Source organism: Anomalospiza imberbis, chromosome 28, assembly GCF_031753505.1.
Source record: "Anomalospiza imberbis isolate Cuckoo-Finch-1a 21T00152 chromosome 28, ASM3175350v1, whole genome shotgun sequence".
NCBI lineage: Eukaryota > Metazoa > Chordata > Aves > Passeriformes > Viduidae > Anomalospiza > Anomalospiza imberbis.
In genome coordinates, this window is record NC_089708.1 from 4735018 (window position 1) to 4754855 (window position 19838).

At 45.1% G+C, this 19838-nt stretch overlaps 3 protein-coding genes across 5 annotated transcripts in view; 2 read left to right on the forward strand and 1 right to left on the reverse strand.

Moving 5' to 3' along the window:
- Positions 1-360: 360 nt before the first annotated feature.
- GKN2 (gastrokine 2) lies at positions 361-7890 on the reverse strand. 3 transcript variants are annotated; one of them, XR_010993872.1, is made up of 7 exons: positions 5389-6032; positions 4804-4857; positions 4177-4308; positions 3585-3695; positions 2642-2795; positions 2175-2343; positions 361-479 (listed from the first exon to the last, which is right to left on the reverse strand). XR_010993872.1 is itself a non-coding variant. In XM_068174381.1 (6 exons), the coding sequence occupies exons 1-6, from the start codon at positions 5398-5400 to the stop codon at positions 2252-2254; spliced, it is 555 nt and encodes a 184-aa protein (XP_068030482.1). In that variant the 5' UTR covers positions 5401-6032; the 3' UTR covers positions 2089-2251. The 3 variants fall into 3 exon arrangements, 2 of the variants coding, with proteins under 2 accessions (XP_068030482.1, XP_068030483.1); XM_068174381.1 differs by lacking the exon at positions 361-479 and having other exon boundaries at positions 2089-2343; XM_068174382.1 differs by lacking the exons at positions 361-479; positions 5389-6032 and adding an exon at positions 7760-7890 and having other exon boundaries at positions 2103-2343.
- On the forward strand, positions 7859-12095 carry LOC137463285 (gastrokine-1-like). Its single transcript, XM_068174385.1, has 6 exons — positions 7859-7997; positions 9247-9300; positions 9861-9980; positions 10425-10532; positions 11334-11475; positions 11828-12095. The coding sequence occupies exons 1-6, from the start codon at positions 7986-7988 to the stop codon at positions 11866-11868; spliced, it is 477 nt and encodes a 158-aa protein (XP_068030486.1). The 5' UTR covers positions 7859-7985; the 3' UTR covers positions 11869-12095.
- Positions 12096-18408: 6313 nt separating this feature from the next.
- The window catches only part of LOC137463282 (gastrokine-1-like), a 64947-nt gene continuing 63517 nt past the window's right edge, over positions 18409-19838 (forward strand). Inside the window, exon 1 of the mRNA XM_068174379.1 lies at positions 18409-18463. Within this exon, the coding sequence (XP_068030480.1) occupies positions 18419-18463 (45 nt within the window). The 5' untranslated portion in view covers positions 18409-18418. The remainder of the gene's footprint in view (positions 18464-19838) is intronic.

The following is a 19838-nucleotide window of genomic DNA, read 5'->3' on the forward strand; positions in this document are numbered from 1 at the left end:
GGGACAGCCAGGGGGGTCGGGCTCTGCTCCAGGGAACAGGGACAGGAGGAGAGGGAACGGCCTCAGGCTGGGCCAGGGGAGGCTCAGGGTGGATTTTGGGGAAAGTTCTTCATGTGAGGGTTGTAAAGCTCTGGCACAGCTGCCCAGGGCAGTGCTGGAGTCCCCATCCCTGGAAGTGTTCAAAAAACGTGTGGCTGTGGCACTGGGGACGTGGTTTGATGGTGACCATGATGATGGGTTGATGGTTGAACCTGATGACCTTAAAGGCCTTTTCCTACCTTAACAACTCCATGATTCTGAGATTTCCTTCACATCATTCAGAGATGACAGAGGGTGGATTTAAAGGCTGACTACATTTACTTTTCAGACTACATTTACTTCAGGCAACAACTGGGTCTGATCTTCAGGGATATATTTTACCTGTTGCTGATTTTTGCCTCTTTGGTCTTTCCCTGTAGTCCAGTTGTAATATCAAGCACCTGCAAGATAAGAAAAACGGATTAATTATAATCCAAGACAGGTCCATAAAGCATATTATAAACTGTGGCCTAGTCAACAAAGAAAGAAATGGCAGGAAATAGCAAGGGCAAATACAGTATCAATAAAGAAAACATCAAACATCTTTCTCCTGCCTAAGTCATTTTCTCTGGTTTGTTCAGAGCTGGCTGTACATTCCTGTTTGCCCTGTGATTAGTTATTTTAAATCAAGAATACATTTCTTTTGCTCTACAGCCTTTTCTAGCATGATCTTTGTGGTGATACCAACAGGGAGGCTCAAGGGCTGTGAATTCAGAGCTGCAATTTGGGAACAGAAGGAAAACTTTTCCAGATTTGCCCCTGAGGTGCTGCATCCAGAAGTTTCCCACGAGCTGGACACCTGGACATTGGAGGGGCTGGGAGAGCAGATGAAGAACTGAGGCTTTATTTACCAAACAACAACCACAGAGGTCAAAATGCAAACTTAATATATAAAAAATATATTCCTCACAGGCCTGACTGATACCATGAGACTACAAACTAAAATTTAAATCTAGAAACAATATTCTTCCATTTGTGAGGAAGGCCAGGAACACTGCCTCCCTAGCTCAAAATTAAATGGCAGATAATGAGTTATTGAGGCTCGTTTCAGGGTCCACAGAACATAGAACAACTATTCCTGGACTTCATTAACAAAGTTTGACGCTCCAGAAACATTTTTTGGACCACCAAGATCCTGCAGTGTGTCATGAATACAATTAATCTAAAAGAACAGCTTCACCATGTGATGAAATGCTCTTTCATTAAATAGCAGATGGTTTGACCAGGAGCCTGATTTGAAAATTACAAACTGCAGACCTGGGGCCATTTTCCTCCAGAGGAATGTCTTGCCCTCTGGCAGCCACTCAAGGCTCCAATAAACAGTAAACATTGAGTCTTCATCCCCAAAACAAACACCCCTTCCAGGCCCTGGAGGGAAGGCTGTGAGAGTTCAGCCATTCCCTGGGATCTGCCCCAGAGCAGGCAGGTGGCCCCAGCACTGCCCCATCCTGGATTTCCAGCAGCTCCTGGCACAAAGGTCTCTCCAAGGCACTGGGACACGCAGCAAGTGGTCACAGCTCTTTGTGCCCTGCCATTGTGTGAAAGGAAAGCTTTATTCCAAGGCACTTTTAGGGCTGGGACAGTGTCCTCTGCCCAGGCTTGGGAAACCTCTCTGACCGACTGCACTCATTCAAACTGCTGCAAATTTCCACTGGCCCTGCAGGACTCAAGCTGCTTTGCAAATGGGGGTAACGTGGATCTGCTCCCCACTTTATCTTCATTCACCTGCTTGCTCCCTCCCCCAGCCATCCTACAAGGTGAGCCAACACCTGGATGCTGATGCCAAAGTGAAGTTCTCCACTGGAAGAATCTATTGTGTTTCTGTTTCTTCTCTTTATGAAGCACAAACCAATGCCTGGGCCATGCTGCAGCCCCAGCACAGACAAGGACCAAGGGGGAAATTTCTCTTTTCTGCAGGGCAACTCACAAGGCCCACTGTCACTGTGTTCTGATTTTGGGCAGAAGAAACAGACAAAGCATTCTATTTATTTATTCTATTTATATTTATTCTTTAATTTATTAAAGCATTATATTTATTTGTATGTCATAGGCTTGTTATGCATCAAAGCTTTGGACAGGCAGGTTGAGCCTCATACCCGAGTTCTGTTCCAGCTGGAGAACATGGTTACCACCACTAAAACATGCAAAAAGGCATTTCCTTGCAACAGAAATGTCAATATTCAGTTGCAATGAGTTCTTCACAGATTTTAAGGCCCAAAATACTTGGAATGCCGGCACTGGCACAGCCGTCAGCATTTGCTGGTGCTAAAAAATCCCAAGAAAATGAAGATAATATCAGTACAGTATTTATATCAGTATATATCTCAGTATCAGCATCTCCTTACCAGATGAGGTCCCTGTATCCACATAGGAAAAGTCTTAAATAGAAAAATCTCAATCCCCAATTATGGCCCTATTCAAGGCTTCTGTTTTTCTCAAAACTGTGCAGAACGTTTGTGGTGCAACTCAAGGAGAAGAAATGTCTGCACAGCCCCAAGGTACCACAAGGATTTGGGTTCAAAGGGGAGGAAGGTGCCCTGGGGCAGAGCCACCTGTGACTTACGTTCAGTGGCCACCAGCTCGTAGAGAGGCAGCCCCGTGCAGAGATTTTCAATGTGTTTCCCATAGAGAATCCAGTCTTTAAAATGCCCCAGCCTGGAACTGCCAGGTTGGAACTGGGCCCACACATTATTCGGAGAGTATACATCCCTCATGGTCTGAGAAGAAAAGGTTAAACACCATCAGAAGTGTAGCTTTAGCTTCACTCTACTGGGATTCTACCCTTTGAGAAGGCTCCCAAACCCAAAATCACCTTCCTTTGCCTCACAAAAGAACATTAGATAAAGAAACTTCACACTTTTAAATAAAAAAAAAATAATTTCAATCTATTCAGTAACAAAATTCACTAGGTATCAATTATGCCAACACAGCAAGCCTGAGCCTTACTGCTGCCATAATAAGTTATATTAGTGGCAGCAAGTTTTGCTGCAAACGTGCTACTGGGCTGACACAAAATGGGCCAGAACTCCAGTTCGCCTCCAGGCAATACTTCCAGTCTCCTTCTGAAACCTCAGCCTGAATAAGGAAGTCAAAATCTGGTCAAAGTAATTTGATGTCTACTTTCTGTCCTGAAAAAAATATAAATTTCAAGCAATGTCAAGGTCAAAATATCAGCAGGACAATGAATAAAGGGAAAGTTTGCCTGAACTTATATTGTGATCACCTCAAAATGGCCAAAGGACATCAGTTCCAAGGACAGGGGATTGTACAGCTTGAGACACCTCGACCACCCCCATAAAACAGCAGGGGGGCCATGATGGTTCGTTATCTTAAAAGAATGTTTTCATGATATTCCTTCAAGCTGTGTCTTGTCAGAACAGCTCCATCATTGCTAAGACAGCACAAGTCATTCCTGAGCTGCTTTAGGGGCAGAGTGGAGGGTCCCCCTCACACCACACTGCTCCCACCCCTTCCTTGCCAGCAGAGAGGGTTCCCCACAAAGTCACCTCTCTCTCAAAAGCCAGACGTCCAATCTCTTGCAGGTCTGGGATTATATCCTTCTGTATTTTCATGATAAAGCAGGCATTTCGTGAAAACAGCCTGGTGGCAATATAGCCCTGTGATGGAAAGAATTGAGGTTAAATCATTAGAAACACTGACATTAGTTGGTGCTCACTACTCTTTGGGGCAATCTGGAAGGAACAGCAAGTGGCTGCAGAGGCTGTTGCTGTGGAATGAATGCATTTCCTTCCTCTCGTTTGGGGAATGGAGCCAGCCTGTCCTGGTGCCTGTCCCTGAGACTGGAAGCATCATTTCTGACAGAGTTCTGCTGCCCATGAGTGCTGGCAACCCATCCTCACCTCCAGCCCCACTGAGGTCAGGGACCTTCTTCACTTCCAGGAACTGCCACCACAAGTTTCATTACAAGTCTTTTAAACTGCCCCATTGTACGGGTGAAGAAAGGAGGAAGAAAGGTGCTGGGAGCCCTCAAAGAAACAGTGTTCAGGGACAAGATGTAGTGAGAATGCGCTAAAATAATTTCTGATTTAAAAAACTTCCTCAGGGGTCAATTGGAGGTGGATCCTTGGATTTACTCACATGTGTATAGTCAAAAATGGTGTCAGAGGAGTACACGCCAGAGCGGACGTGGACGTCGACGATGTGCTCCTCGTTGTGGATGGTCATGGTCCCAGTGACATAGTTGCTGATAGGATCTCGCAGGGTAAAGGTCTTTGGTAAAAAGCACAAAATCACTGTTCATCACCTGGCTTCCATCTCTAGCAGGTGCAACAACCCCGATGCTTTCTGCTTCATGTAAATACCAAATCCCGTAAGAACCCCGGGTTCTTGGGATTTGGTATTTACTGCACACTGGAGCAGTCTGAGCAGGCTCTTGAGCTGGAGGTCAGTTATAAAACAGGCCCTCCTGCAGGCTGGGGAAAACCTGCATGGGACATCCCAGTCATTCTGGGCAGCAGGGACTGGCAGGAGACTGCTCCAGTCTCCAAATGTTTGACTGAGCTAAGAGAACCTCTGTCCCCCTGGCTTGTTACTTTGCACCTCTACAGAACCTCTGGCAAAAGCTCTTTTTCTCCACACTTGACAATAAGCAACTTGTTAGTTTTAGTTTCATCTGTGGTTTTCTTCCTACTCTGTTGCCCCTGCCCAGGGACCCAACACATTTTAAACACTCATGTGCAGGACAAGGCTCATCACTCTACTCACGTCCAATGCAGAAGTCTGAGCCCAAAAGACTCCCAGGCAAATGAGGACTGCAGCCTGTAAAAGGAATCAGAATTCTCACTCATCAGAAACACCAGGCAGTGCTATAAAAAATCCCAGTCCATGAACTGAGGGAAGGAGCTGGAGCATCAGTTTGAAAAATCACCCACTTAGCATGTAGATTAGCTGAAAACAACTACAGTTCCTCATTGCAAAGTTTTTGCTATCAGGGTCTCCTTTGTCTGTAACTGAAAAAGCAGAATAACTTAACCATGGCATTTCTGCAGTCCCTCCTTGATGCCATGTTACCTCTTGATTTGCCTCTACAACTGCAATCATTAGATCATAACCAAACCCCCCTTCTGAACTGTAACCAATTCTGCATTCTTTGCTCAAATGAGGCTTCCACTGACTTTGCTGACCCAAGAAATGTGAGTTCTCCTCTTTCCACCCAAAGAAACAACACACAGATCATATTATTGTACCACTGTATTGTACCACTTACTTGAGCATCTTCTTCTCTATCCTTTTGTTTTTAAAAGTGAGAACTTACAGTATTAAAAGTTCAACAGAAATGGATATACTCACAAATCTCTTCATTTTTCCTTCAGATGAGAACAAGAGGCTGCAGAAGGTAAGAACGCAAGGAAGTCCCAGAGACCTTCAACTTTTATATCTTGCAGGAGGTGTGGGAAACACTTGACAGAACTTTCCTTCATGACTCGAACAAGTCCATATCTACATGTCGTAAGCCTCCTATCTGAATTTTGGGTTGGCACAGATAACCTGACCCAGATATATTTAAAGCACTCAGTAAGTCTCAGTAAATCAATCACTCTGCAAATGGCCATTATTCACTGGTTTAAACTTTAGTATTGCTGGTTCTATTTTTTAAAGTATTTAACAGGATATTGTCCAGAATTAAATGACATTGGGAATAACACTGCTATTTATACACACAAACTGCATTTTGTCTTCTGAAACTCAATCCCTTACAGCCTGATTGATAGTCTGCTGATGAATGCAGGGAAGAAACACCTGTGCCACGGTGGCCTCCTTGTCAGCCAACAAACAGACCAATTCTTCAGCCATTTCTTTTATTGAAAATATTGGAAGGGGCCCTGAGCCACCTGACAGTGAGTGGCATCCCTGTCCATGGCAGGGGGCTGGAACTGGATGATCTTTAAGGCCCCTTCCAGCCCAAACCATTGTGGGACTCCTTGATTCCATTCCATTCTTGACGAGAAGTGCTGCTATTTTTTCTCATCAGTTACCACCATGGGCAGAGCACATGAACTGAAATGAGTGACAGAGTTGGGAACAACAGCTGTGCCTCACAGGACAGCCTGGAGCACTTCTGGCCTGCTCAGCACACGAGGGAGTGACACGAAAACCCAGAGGCTCCGTGGTGCGCAGGAGGTCACAAACAAAAGGAGCAGGATGGAGATTCCCCCTTTGAATCCCCACGGATTGCTGCATTTTGGGAGAATGCCAACGACCACGATGTCGCCACCAGAACGTTCTCTGGTGTTCCCAGGTGACTGCGACCTTGCCTGGACTCCTCCTCATCCGCTATCCCGCACCAGCCAGTGCTGGCACCTGCATGAATCACACTCTGCTTCCTGCTAGAAGGTCATAATCAAAGCTGGTTCCCTCCCAATAAAACAAGAACTCAAACTAACAGCAAACACATTTCTGTAATTTCTCTTATCAGAAAAAGGGAGAAGGAGATTGTACAGAAATATCTCTCAGCTAACAGGCCTCAATGGAAAAAGAAAAAAAGGAAATTGCACACATTTGCTTTATGCCACCTAAGTCCACACGAGAAAAGGATATCTCAAGAGTAACATTGCCATGCTGCTAAGCAATATATCAGAAAACACATAAACAGATATCAAATTCTGCTAAACTAATTAGGTTGCACTCCTCTTGAAAGCTGGCTCTGTCCCTTCTTCTCAACAGAATCTTTATTTGTAAGATTACAGGTATGTCAGAAATACTCAGAGTACATTTCGAGAGTCAAGTAAGTATTTCACAGCAGGACTCTAACAGGGTTCAGGCACCACAAGTTAAAAAAAGGGCTTAATTTAACTTTTCATCAGTGATTATGCCTTCATGTACTCATTTGGTTTGAAGAACACTTGAGAAGCAGCAGCTCCTGCTTTCCTCAGCATCCATGTGCTGAGACACAGGTAAGGGCAGAGTAGCAGGGGTGATCATCAATTGTTTACTGAAAGAAAACTGCAACAATAGCCATGATCTCACCATCTGCACCTTGCATTGCACTGACTGAACTCTGCTGATCCCATCAGACAAGGACAAAAACTAAAGGTTAATTTCTAAAAGGCATTTGCCTAAATAATGTGATTGTGACACAGCCCGAGCTGGCTGTCTCAGGCAAAGCCTTCAATATAATTCCAATAGGCAAACCTTGTTTTTTGGAGACTTTTTGCCCACAGTCTCCCAGGAACACCCCTGAAATCAGCAGGCATGGGCTTGAACCCAAGCACCCTAGTGCTAGAGGTACTCTCCAATAGGAAGTAGCTGAAGGAAGAAGCTGCCTAAGAAGGGTTTAAACCCATTCTAATTTCACCTTGGCCAGGCCTCAGTCAGCGAGGCTAGCTCATGAGTCAGAATCCCTCGGTGAACCTTGCTACCACAAATTTATGGTCCCTTTCTTAAACAGCCCTTAGTCCATAATCAGGTGCTACTCTCCTGAAGAGGCTCTGTGAAGATTCAGGGCCCTGTCTGACAAGCAGAAAGTTAACATTTTGAACACAGCAAGATTACCACCCCCTTGGTTTGAGCGGTGCTTTTGGTCAGAGGCACAACTTCTGGCTGAGTCCTTTGCCACATTGGCATAAAGCATCACTACAAGTTTACTGGGAATCTGTGCTCTGCTTCTGCTTATAATTTTTTTTTTTCATTTAAAAGTGGCTGTTCAATACACTGAGCTTACCATGACCACTTTTCTCTCACCTCCCTGTATGCCATGAATTCAATCAGGCAGGTATCAAAGCCTCCTCTTATCAAAGCACTTCCCCAGGAAACTCGTCATGCTTCTGTGAACACAGGGCACCTGCCAATAAGGCAAACCCATTTTCAGATTTAACTTTGGGATATTATGTATAAAAAGTAAGAGTACACATCAATTAGCAGCAGAGCTGGCCTGGCCTACCATCCAAATGAAGTTCCCTGTAAGTATACCTATCACTTTCTCATAAAACTCTTAAGGCTGGGCAGCTTTTAAATGGTTTTGAGCTTTTCTTGGCACTGAGAGAACTCTTAGCGATTTCTGACAAAGTGAAAATGCCAAAGGGGTGGGGACTGCAGGGGAGAAATCTCCCTTTTGGCAGGGATGGAACTCTACATGCTCAAACATGAAAGAGAGAAGTGCTGTGTTCCAGGGGTGACACACACTCGTGACACATCCACTGGACAATATTCTCTCCTTCACCACTCAGAGGAAAATCAACAGTCTCAGCAAGTCTCATAAAGTTAGGGCTCAGCTGTTTGCTGAGAGTGTGACACAAGAGACTCCAAGTGCAGGATGGTGACACTGAGGTATTTACAGCAGCCTGAAACTGGTGCACAAAAAATTCCCAAGCATTAATTTTAAATACTCTGAGTCAGACTTGGACCGTTTTCATCAAAATCCTCCTTTGAAGGAGATAAAATCTGGGACCGATTCAATATTCATAGGATTCTCTTCAAGAGAATAATTGTTCACAATAGTTATCCCAAAAGAATTTTTTGTCATAACAATAGGAAATCTCTCCAAAAGATATCAGCAGTAGTGCGGACAAACCCGAGCAACAGCAACTGCAGTGAGTTGTTGAAACTCTGTGGCTTTATAAAGGGGTAACAAATGTTTGATGTCCCAATTTTCTGAACAGAAGTGTCTCTGCCTCCCTTTAGACTATTAGTCCTGTATTTGGAGGATGAGATTACTGTGAAGATGCTCGGGTCCCTTTGCTGCTGTGTTCCAAGTACAGAGCTGGAATGTGCACCCGTATTCCAACTCTTCACAACAGGTGCACATGAATATTTCTCAGATCTGCTCCATGTCTGAAATCAAAAGCCCGAGGTGAAAAGCTCACTCTTTCAACGAAAATATTTCAGAGCACATTTTTTCCGATAAGTTACTGAATTGGGGCTGGGCAATTCTAAAAAAGTTTTAGAACCCACTGTGTTTGAATGACCCTCTTGCCTGGGCAAGGTGCACTGCTGGGGCTAAGAGCTATCTCCATACATGTGTTCTGTGAACTCATCAACAAATAATTCTCCTGCATATTTCAATCCTCTTCAGCAGGACCCCACTGCAGAATGTGCTGAGTCTGTACACAAAGTAAACAGGAAGTCAAAATTATTTAAGACAGAAAATAATTTGATGCAAGATAAGCAGCATGATCTTCAGGTGTTTTGAATTCCAAATGTTCATTTCAGATTGTGATTGCTTCTCTCCTTGGAGTTTTCCTGGCTCCTGCTCTTGCCAACTATGTAAGTATAGAGCTACACACAGCTACTCATTACAGCCACAGGAACCACTGGCTTTAGCTCTTACCTCTGCGAAATGTGTCTCTGGAAGTGAAGCTGCTTTTTAAAGTCTGATATTTAGAAGAAAATGGCATTTTAATTTTTCTGTTATAACTAAGAAATAATTTCCATGCTTGATGTATCAAGGGGGAAAAGACAGTTACCACACATGGAATCAGGGAAGTCTGTCCTGAGATGAGCATAAACACTGAAAATAATGGTCTGGAGAGAAACAAATATTAACATGATTGATCTGACCACAAAATACAGTAGAATACTGTAAGTAATTAGTGCCAGCAAGATCCTGCTAGGGAAAGAACAGTAAGGAATTGTTTTGATTCCTTAGAAAGTAAAGGCTTCCCATCTTCATTCTGAGTCAAGAAATTTTCTCCCCTTTAATCTGATCTCCAAGAGCAATAATTTCCCCAAACATGGCTACTGCAGCTAATGCATTATTGAGTGAAACACTGCTGGGAATCCGGGAAGCTAAATCCTTACCTCTTTTAATCTATTCCAAAAATCAGAACATGGAGAACAACTTTAATGGGCAGCCCAGTGAAAACTCAATCCACTCTGAGATCAGGGTCAGCACCAACCCAAAGGATGGGTCTGAGGCCTGGAAAACCATCTGGGACTTCAAGGCGGTAAGTAGCTGCCACCATGGCACAAGAAAAATGGCAAAAGAGAAAAATGTTTTCTAAAAACCACGAAAGCTTCAACAAAATTTCATTGTATTTTAGAGGACACGCTTGAAAATGTGCTCCTTCAGCCTTGGGACTGTTTCTGGTGCACTTGTGTGCTGCGTTAGCTTTTCAGCAGCAAATTCCTTCACCTGCCCTTAGCAGGAGAACACATCTTACACGTGGCATTGCTGGAGGAGGCAATTTACCTTTTACCAAAGTCTCTTGTCAGCCTCCATGACACATTTATCTAAACAATATAATTAAAAGGACCAATATTTTTCTTTCCCTGTGACTATTTGCACTGTAGAAAGCCTTTCTTTTAGCCAGTGTCTCTCTCTAGCTATGCACTTCTCTTTCCCTGTATATTGTTTGCAATAAAAAGGGGGTTTTGTTTCATTTTAATAGGGCTACGTTGCAACCAAGGTGTTTTCAAAGAACACCTGCATCATTGCTACAACGAGCAAGAGGTTTTGGCTTGGCAAACCCTCTCCTACACCACCTCCAGGAGACAAGGTAGGATGGTGGTTGAAAGTGGGGCAAAAGATTGTCAGTGAAAAGCACTTGTTCCTACACACACAGGAGAAGAGTCTCCAAGAACTGAAGAGAACTTTCTCAGCCGGGCTGAGTCGCTCTAAAAGCTCCTTCAAAAGCTGCATTGCCCAGGAATAACCCCAATTCCTGTTCAGCCTGGCCTTGGACACTACCAGGGATGAGGCAGCCACAGCTTCTCTGGGCAACTTGTGTGAGGGCCTCCCCACCCTCATGGGGAAGAATTTTTTCCCATCTAACCCTGCCCTCTAGCAGTGGGAAGACATTTCTCCTTGTCCTTTCACTCCAGACCCCTGTAAATAGTCTTGCCCAATCTTTCCTGTTGGCTCCTTCAGGTACTGGAAGGCCATCATGAGGTCACCAGAAACTTCTCTCCTCCAGGATGAAAAATCCCAATTATCTCAACCTTTCCTCATAGCAGAGCTGCTCCATCCCTCTGGTCATGCTGGTGCCTCCTCTGGATTCTCTCCAGCTGCTCCAGGTCCTTCCTGTGCTGGGCCCTAGGGCTGGGGCAGCTCTGCAGATGGGTCTCACCTGAGCAGATGGGCAGAATCCCCCTGGAGCTGCTGCCCACGCTGGGTGTCAGCCCAGGGCTGGGGGCTTCCTGGGCTGTCGGTGCACATTGGTGGGTCATGTCCAGCCTGTCACCCACCAGCCCCAGGTCCTTCTTGGCAGGGCTGCTCTCAATATCTGCATGGCCAGTTCTGAACTCCAGTTTTGGTTTTCCTAAACGCTGTTTTCTGGCTTTGTTTCTTTGATGCTCAGGTACTTGGACCTTACCAGTTGCCACGCAGAGAGAATCGCTTCATTATCTCCAGGAACAGACTCCAAAGCTTGAGCCCGTATGGAAAACGCATCCAAGCCCTGTGCAGAGGAATTCCCTCCTACCTGGCTTACCCAGCTCCTGGTGAGTCCGCTACTGACAGCCCTGGTCTTACAGAATTAGCACAGGTTATTAGCACAGAATCCTGTTAGGATTACAAAAGATTCAAGCAAACATGATCCTGTCACTTACTGATATCCTGTGCTTTTCTATGACTTTTTATACATCCATTTATACATACCTAAGGAAATCCAGCAGGTCTGTCACTCTCCTGTGTACAACGAAATGGAGCCCAGCCATTCTCAGGAAGGTTCTGGGCTCTGGCTCTTGATGTCAATCTGGAATTTTTAGGCAACTAGTTGGAAGCACTTCAACTACATTTTTATTTTCATATTATCTCAGTCCAAACCTAATTAGTTCTTTCTTCTTCTTTCAGGATCAAACTTTTTAAGAGGATCAAACTTCTCATCAGGATGAAACTTAGAGTGAGATATTTCATGATTGAAATTTAAGATTAATGAACTGCCTGTTTATTACTGTGGTTACTCCTGACAAAGTTTGCAGAAGAAAATTCATAGAACTGTGCACCCATTAGTAAAATTTTTATCCTTGATAATCTTCTCTTTATCAGATTTTCAATCATTGATCTTTCTTCTGCTCTGCATGGAAGCTGCTGAGGCTCAGTAAAATAATTTATCAACCTACACTGGTCTGTGCTGTGTTTTTACAAACCCTTTGAAAAAGCAGAAGTAATTCCAAAGACAAGTTGCAAAACTAATGCTCTTGCAAAATCCCAATTTTGGCATTTAAACCTTTTCCAGTACAACTTCGCAGGGAGAGTTCACATACTGCCTTGAGTAATTATTCATCAATACTAGAAGAAAATGGCACTATACCTACTACATTACCCATATTTAAGATGAGATCAGCGTAAGTTTTTATTTTGACTTTTCTTCTTTTTCTTCTTTCTTTTTCTTTTGACATAGTAAAATGTAGTAATGTGATGCAATGTGAAATGTTTTGCTTCCAAAATAAATATTGCCATGCAATATGGCCAATTGCAAATAGATGCAGTATTGCTCTGAACAGCCCAGAAACTGAATTGCAGAAACAGAATTAAGAAGTCTGGGGTTGAAAAAGCCTGAGTCTACTTTCTTCATTGAAAACGTCAGCAGCTCACTATGTCTGGAAAACTCCACATCTTCACCTTCCCTCCTCACTCAGAGGCCCTTTCCTTGCTCTTTGGAAGGCGTTACTCCAAAAGACACTTTACCCACTCAGGAACACCCCAGGGTTGCTCTAAGGAAAGGACACAGCAGCCTGTTCTCTTCTGGAAAAGCCTTTTGGGCACTCTAAGGGTCAACTGACCTGAAAACCAAAGCAGAACTGCACCCAAGAATTTTTTGGCACCTCCAAAGAAAAGCAACCCTAGGGTTGCAGTATTTAAAGAACCGTTCCTGTCTGCCTTGCCTGGGGTTTCTGGAGACACTCTCCTCTCCTTTTCTAACCCGACACTGCATTTTCCTTGGGATGCCACAGGCACAGCCCTCTTCCCTGATCCTGCTGGGAGGCACGGGGAATGTGTCCCTTGGGGCCGTGAGCCCTGTCACAGATGATGATACCAGACGCCCCCAGGCAGCCGGGATATGAGCTGAGCAGAGTCTGTGGTGCCGATCTCGCAGCCCCGCGGTCACCACACAGCACAGAGAGCCCGGCAGCCCCGCCGGCAGACTGGGGCAGCCGCTGCCCGCTCCAACCACAGAATCACACACAGAATCACACACGGAATCACACACAGAATCACAGAATCACACACAGAATCACACACGGAATCACACACAGAATCACAGAATCACAGACGGAATCACACACAGAATCACAGACGGAATCACACACAGAATCACAGACGGAATCGCACACAGAATCACAGAATCACACACAGAATCACGCATGGAATCACACACAGAATCACAGAATCACGCACGGAATCACAGACAGAATCACAGACAGAATCACAGAATCACAGACGGAATCACATACAGAATCACAGACAGAATCACACACAGAATCACGCACGGAATCACAGAATCACACACAGAATCACGCGGTTGGAAGAGACCTTCAAGAACGTCAAGTCCAATCCAGCCCCAACACCTCAACTAGACCATGGCACCAAGTGCCACATCCAGTCTGTTTTTAAACACATCCAGGCATGGCGCCTCCACCACCTCCCCGGGCAGACCACTCCAGTATTTTATGTCCCTTGATGTAAAAAATTATTTCCTGATATGCAACCTATATTTTCCCTGGTCTCCAGGCAGGGAATAGTGGGGCACAGCTGCTCCTGGCAAGGGACAATGCCTACTGCAATACCGTCCCCAGGAGAGTAAAACACCATCAGCAAGGTCCAGCTGCTCACAAAACTGCTTTAACTTCATGCACTTAAGAGGAAAAATCTGCCAACAACTGTAAATTAATAAAACTGGAAATGTGTAAATGTCTCAGGGCTGCTTTGACAAGTCCACAGAGGCACAGATGCCTCAGACCTCACCGCTGCCTTTTAGTGGGTGTTATGGTAACTCGATAACATACAGTATATTTTGGAAGGTAAAAGGACTTTCACATATTTTGTCTAGTGCAAAGCTTTTTATGTTCTTGTTTAAGCCCTAGGATATCTCCGGTCTATGGTTTGATGTGAATTTTCAAAAGTAAATAGTACATGTTGGAAAAATACTAGAAACATATTTAGTTTTTCACTGCAAATGGATTCTTATTTGATAACTATCAGACTCCAGGAGGTCAAAAGGTTCAGAAGTACAATCCCCATGTTTATCAAGTAGTTACACCAGGAAATAATTTTCAGGGACAAATAACAGGGAAACAAATGACAAAATAATTTTATTGCAACACTCAGCATTTCTGCAGAGATTTCTGAAAACATATAAAAGGTGGAGGGTTCACACTGCTCTTTCTACCTGCAGGAGCATCAGCTCTGCAGTCAGGATGCATCTCCCTGTAAGTATGCATGCTTTTCTTCCTTACAAACTGAAACTTTGATTCAAACCCATTCCTTTAGCTCTCAGAAGGGCTTCTGCCTCTCTGGAGCACTAAGGCTTTCTCTGGGGCCACCGTGCTCCTCCAGAAGGAGCAGCTCAGCCCCTGCTCCCCAGAGGAGCTGAGGAGGTAAGGATTTCTTCACGGCTCGGCTGTTCATGATTCAGAAACCAGGAAGCCTAATCCATGCCCATTCTTGTCAACGCTTTTGCACCACTGGAGCACTGCACTAGTGTTGTATAGTGCATCAAGCCCTTCCCTGTAATGCCAGAGCAGAAGAAATGGAAAAGCTTTCTCCTCCCTCTTGTAAGATAGCTGTGTGTGCCTGCACAGGTCTGAGAAACAACTTGAGATTCAGCTCTTGAGAGAGCAAGTGTGCAAAGTGTCTACTTTGAGCACCCTGGGGTAAAGCAAGGGTGCCTCCCTTTGGGGGCACTGATGCAATCCCAGGTTGAAAGCAAAAAAAGGATCCAAGGAGGATCCTTAAACATCAGATTAGGAAAAGGGAAGGAGGATTGTCATGACCAGATTTGTCAGCCAGAGTTGCAGTTACATTTTGTATTTGATTTTCATTTCAGATTTTGACTGTAGTCCTTCTTGGACTCGTCCTGAATCCAGCCCTTGCTGATTACGTGAGTACAGTGACCAATTTCCACATGCATGGCTACTCTGCCTCTATTCCCTGCTTCCTGAAATCTCCTTGATTCTTTCTCCAACACTTTGAAGGAAAACAATTGAAGTCTTCTCAAAGAGATGAAACTCTAAAAGAATCAAATTATAGGTGTCAGATGCAGCAATGATTCATGGAATCCTTGAAAAGTATTCTTATGGCTACTGCCCAATTTCAATGCCTTGATTCTGGGTCTATTTGAAAATACTGAGTCCACTTCTGGCTCTTAGAGTGGGGGACAGAACTTCTTCTATTGTAGCAAAGGTATTTTAAAAGCAATAGAGACAACACTGACTAATGTCACCATCTAAGAGTGCTCTATTTGGTTTTCCAGTCTCAGCAGACAAATGGAAACCAGCAAATCATCTTTGGTGGAGACTCCCAGATCACTATCACCGGTATCTCACAAGGCGTGAAGATCAATAGTCAAACAAGGGTGGCAATCATCGAGCAAAAGAGCCAAAATTTATCATGGAAAACCATCTGGAACTACAACAGGGTGAGTGGACAGGGTGGGATGGTTAAAAAAGTGACCAAGGGATGGGGCTTGTTTCTGTATTCTGATCATCTGAAGTAAACTGTGTGGGGTAGTGTTGTGCCTACCACAGGGTAGAAACTCTCAGTATTTGTTACTGCTTCCATCCTGACTTTGAACCAACCTCGAAAGTTGGAAGAAACTGAATTGTGTATGCTAAATACTTTTATTTTACAGGGTGTCATTGCAACCAAAGTCACGCAACAGAACACCTGCTACATTTCCATCATGAACAGAACTGAGATACCCAGTTTTAACAATCTGGCCCGACTGGCTGCAGAGAGCAGGGTAAGAAACCAAAGGAGTAGCACGTTCCTGACCCTGGAGTTTATTAGCGCATATCTTCTTCTGCTTCTTCTTTCTGGAGAGGATCAGGTTGTGTCTAGAGGCAGGATTTCCTTTCACTCAACAGTAATGTAAAATTGCAATTTGTTGTAGGTATATTTTGCCAAAAGAAAGGGGCTGCGTTATTCCCACAACCAGCTCAGCTTTCTCTGAGGATGTTGAGCTCTGCAGGTTGCTGGGCAAATATTCTCCCTTTGCTGCTGCCTTCAAGGCTTCCTAGTGGTCCCACAAACCGCAAGGGATTAAAAGGTGTCACTAAAAGCAGTTGGGACACAAACACCCAGCCCCGAGACATCTTCCCAGAGCTAGGAATATTTCAAGCAGGAATCAGATCCTGGCACAGATCTTGCTGAATTCTGTTTTTTAATGTTTAGAACCACATCGGTCTTGGAATACCTACCAAGGAGATTACCTTTCTCACCAGTGGATTGGTCAACAACCTCAACTCCTATGGGATAGAAATCGCGGCTATGTGCAGCGGACTAACCACCTACATGGCTTATGAAGTTGATGGTGAGTGAATTCATGGGAATTCTGAGTTGGCCTTTTTTTCTCCTGGGGCATGATTAAGGCACAGTTGCTGCTCTTCCACCTCAAAACCCACAGAAACCAAGGGCTTCAGCAGTTGCACAAACAGTTTGGCATGACCATAGATCAGGAATGGAACAGGGTGGGGTCTCAGCCCCCATAAATAACCCAAACCGAACCCTTACAGCACATTTTCTGGGAAGCATAATGAGTGTTTTAGCCCACACCTGAGCTCCCCGGTAATACTCAGCCAAGAAGAGGAGTCGTCCATAGAACTGCTGTTATTCAGGTCAGAGCTTGGAAATCCATTGACACAGGCAGCGAACAAAGCCTTTGTGCTTCACAGCACTAAGCCAAGTGGCTTCCTCCCATGTAAATTTTTCCTGGGGGGATTGATCCCATTCCCCAGTGCTAAAATTACCTACACTTGTAGGATTCTTCAGAACGTCACAGCTCATGTGGCTGGCATCAGCCTCACCCTGTAAGTCCCAGCTATCAGGACGCTCAGGACAAAGTGCAACAGAGCCCCGATTTCTGCACAGGAAATCCCAAAGGGTGTTCAAGAGCAGGTCTTTGTGAGCATTCCTGGCTGAGCCACAGAGCCAGTGCTCTTTGGGGACTCCAAGAGAATCTGTCCCTTGCACAGCTCAAATATTCCCAGACCAGCAATTCTTTAGGACCTGGCTGGCTCTGAGCAACACTACCACCTTCCTGTAGAAAGGCAGGCAAGGTCATATGCATCAGCTCATGGGGTTTTGTTTCTTCCTTTCTTGCTTTCCAAGGACTCCAAGTCAATCTGGGATCATGCATTACCCTCAATGTCTTGAGAGCTGTGGATCTGAGGTACTGCAACAGCAATGTTAATTGGAATGGCAATGGCAACTGGAATGGCAATTTGAATGGCAATGGCAACTGGAACAACAATTGGAATGGCATTTGGAATATCACTGGCAATTGGAATGGCAATGGACAGGTAAGAAAACGTTACGCCATGTCATTAAGCAAATGGGAGGAACTCAAGCTGCAGTCCAAATCCAACCCTGATGCCCTTCTTGCCTGGCATCTCTTCATTGAGAGGCTCCTGCTTGAGGGTGCAGATGCTGAAAGACAGCAATGAGTGAGCAGAGCTTTCCATTGAAGTCCTTGAGCATGGATTTACTCTGGCCAGTGAGCTAGCATGTATCAACCTCTAGAGATACCAGATGGCAGCTGTCAGATGCAGCAATGATTCACTGAATCCATGAAAAAAATTCTTATGGCCACTGCCCACTGCCACTGCCTTGATTCTGGGTCCTTTGGAAAAGACTGAGGACGGGGCAGGCACTCCCCGGGGGATAGCACTTCTTCCATTGCAGCAGGATTTTTTTTGAAAATTCAAGGACATCACTGTTTCCTTTCAAAGGTGAAACAACTTCTTTCCCTTGGCTTTTTAGTCTCAGCAGATTCCAGGCAACATCTTCAACAACACACAAGGCAGCATCTTCAACAACACCCAAGTGATCATTGGGGGCCAGTCCCAAATTGTGACCATCAACAGGCAATGGCGTGTGGCAGTCATTGAGCAAAGCAGCTACAGCGGGTCCTGGAAAACTGTCTGGAACTACAACACGGTGAGTGGCAGGGAGGGGGCTTGTTCATGTACATCCGAGGAGACTGGCTGCTATTACAGCTGGCTCAGAGACAGTGATAATTTCTGTATTCTGAATGTTTGGAGTCCATGATGTAGGGTAGAAACTCTCAGCATTAGCTATGGTTTCCATTCCAACTTTGCTGAGTGTAAACAGCTGGAAGATACTGAATTTTGAGCGCTGAATTATTTTATTTTACAGGGTGTCATTGCAACCAAAGTCAGGCAACAGAACACCTGCTACATTTCCATCATGAACAGAAGCGAAATGCCCCGCTTCGATAACCTGGCCCGCCTGGCAGAAGAGAGCAGGGTAAGATTCAGGAGGAGTAGCAGGTTCCTGGCTGTAGAGATCTTTGGGCCATTTCTTCATGAGCTTTTTCTTTCTGGACACGATCAGGTTGTGTCTTGTGGCACAGTTTCCCATCTCTCAACAGTAATGCAGATTGGGAATAACTTGCAGGAATGCTTTGCCAAAAGAAGAAAGGGTCTGCATTATTCCCTCAACGAGCTAAACTTTCTCTGAGGATACTGAGCTCTGCAGCTTGCTGGGCAAAGCCTTGCTCTGAGAAGCCCTTCAAGGGCCTTAATCCTATTGGCATGCCAAGATATCAAAGTCCTTCAAAGACTTTTCACTACCAGTTTGCATTGGTCAGCTCAAAACTTAGCTATGTAGCTGGTCTTGGCCAGACTCCCTTTTGATTTGGGACCTGAGAAAGCATCTCCCCATTCTTCAACTTTTCTCCCAAATTCATGGGATGAGCCACAACAGGAGGCTTCTGGACCTAGCTGAGAGAGTAGAGGGAACCAAGGGCCTCAGAGGAAAGAGCAGGAAAGGAGGCAGTGACTTGGGCCAGGCCACAAATCATTCCAGGAGGAAAGCAGAGTGGCAATTCATTTGAAATTAAGCTCACAGGGGGCTTTCAGAAAGATGGTTCCACTCAAGCACCCAGGGGTATCAGAAATGGGCGCTAAGCACCATTTCCAGCTTGTCTGAGAGCAAATGTATCTGCCCAGGCTTGCTGTTGGTTCCAGGTTAGTAGGGGCTGGAGGATGAGACTTCTCCTGACAGCCTTCCAGCCACAGGCCTGATGACCCTGAGGGGCGAGGGCAGTGACTGAGCAAATGCCTTGGAAGGAGCTCTGGCTCCACAGAGTGGCCACATTCCTCCTCTTCAGCACATTCCTTGCGCTGCCACTTCAACTCAGGCTCCCAGCACCTTGACTCCCTTAGAAACATCTGACTTTAGAGTGGCCTTCAAGGCTAGCTAGGGGTCCCACAGTCCCCCAGGGGATTAGAAAGTGTCCTAAAGGCAATTTGAACCCAAACACCTAGCCATGAGTCATCATTTCAGAGCTAGGAATAGCCCAAGCAGGAACGAACTCCTGGCAGTGATCTGGCTGAATGCGGGATTTTGTTGTTTAGAACCTGATAGGTCTTGGAAGACGTACCAAGAAGATCACCTTTGTCACCAATGGACTGGTCAACAACCTCTACTCCTATGGAGCAGACATCACAGCTATGTGCAGTGGACTCACCACCTACCTGGCTTCCGAAGTTCACAGTGAGTGCAAGCATGGGAATTCTGAGGGCTACCAACATGGCTTTTTCTTTCTTGGGGTGTGACTAAGGCACAGTTTCTACACTTCAATCTCATAACCCAAAGAAACCTACCTGTAGAATTTCAG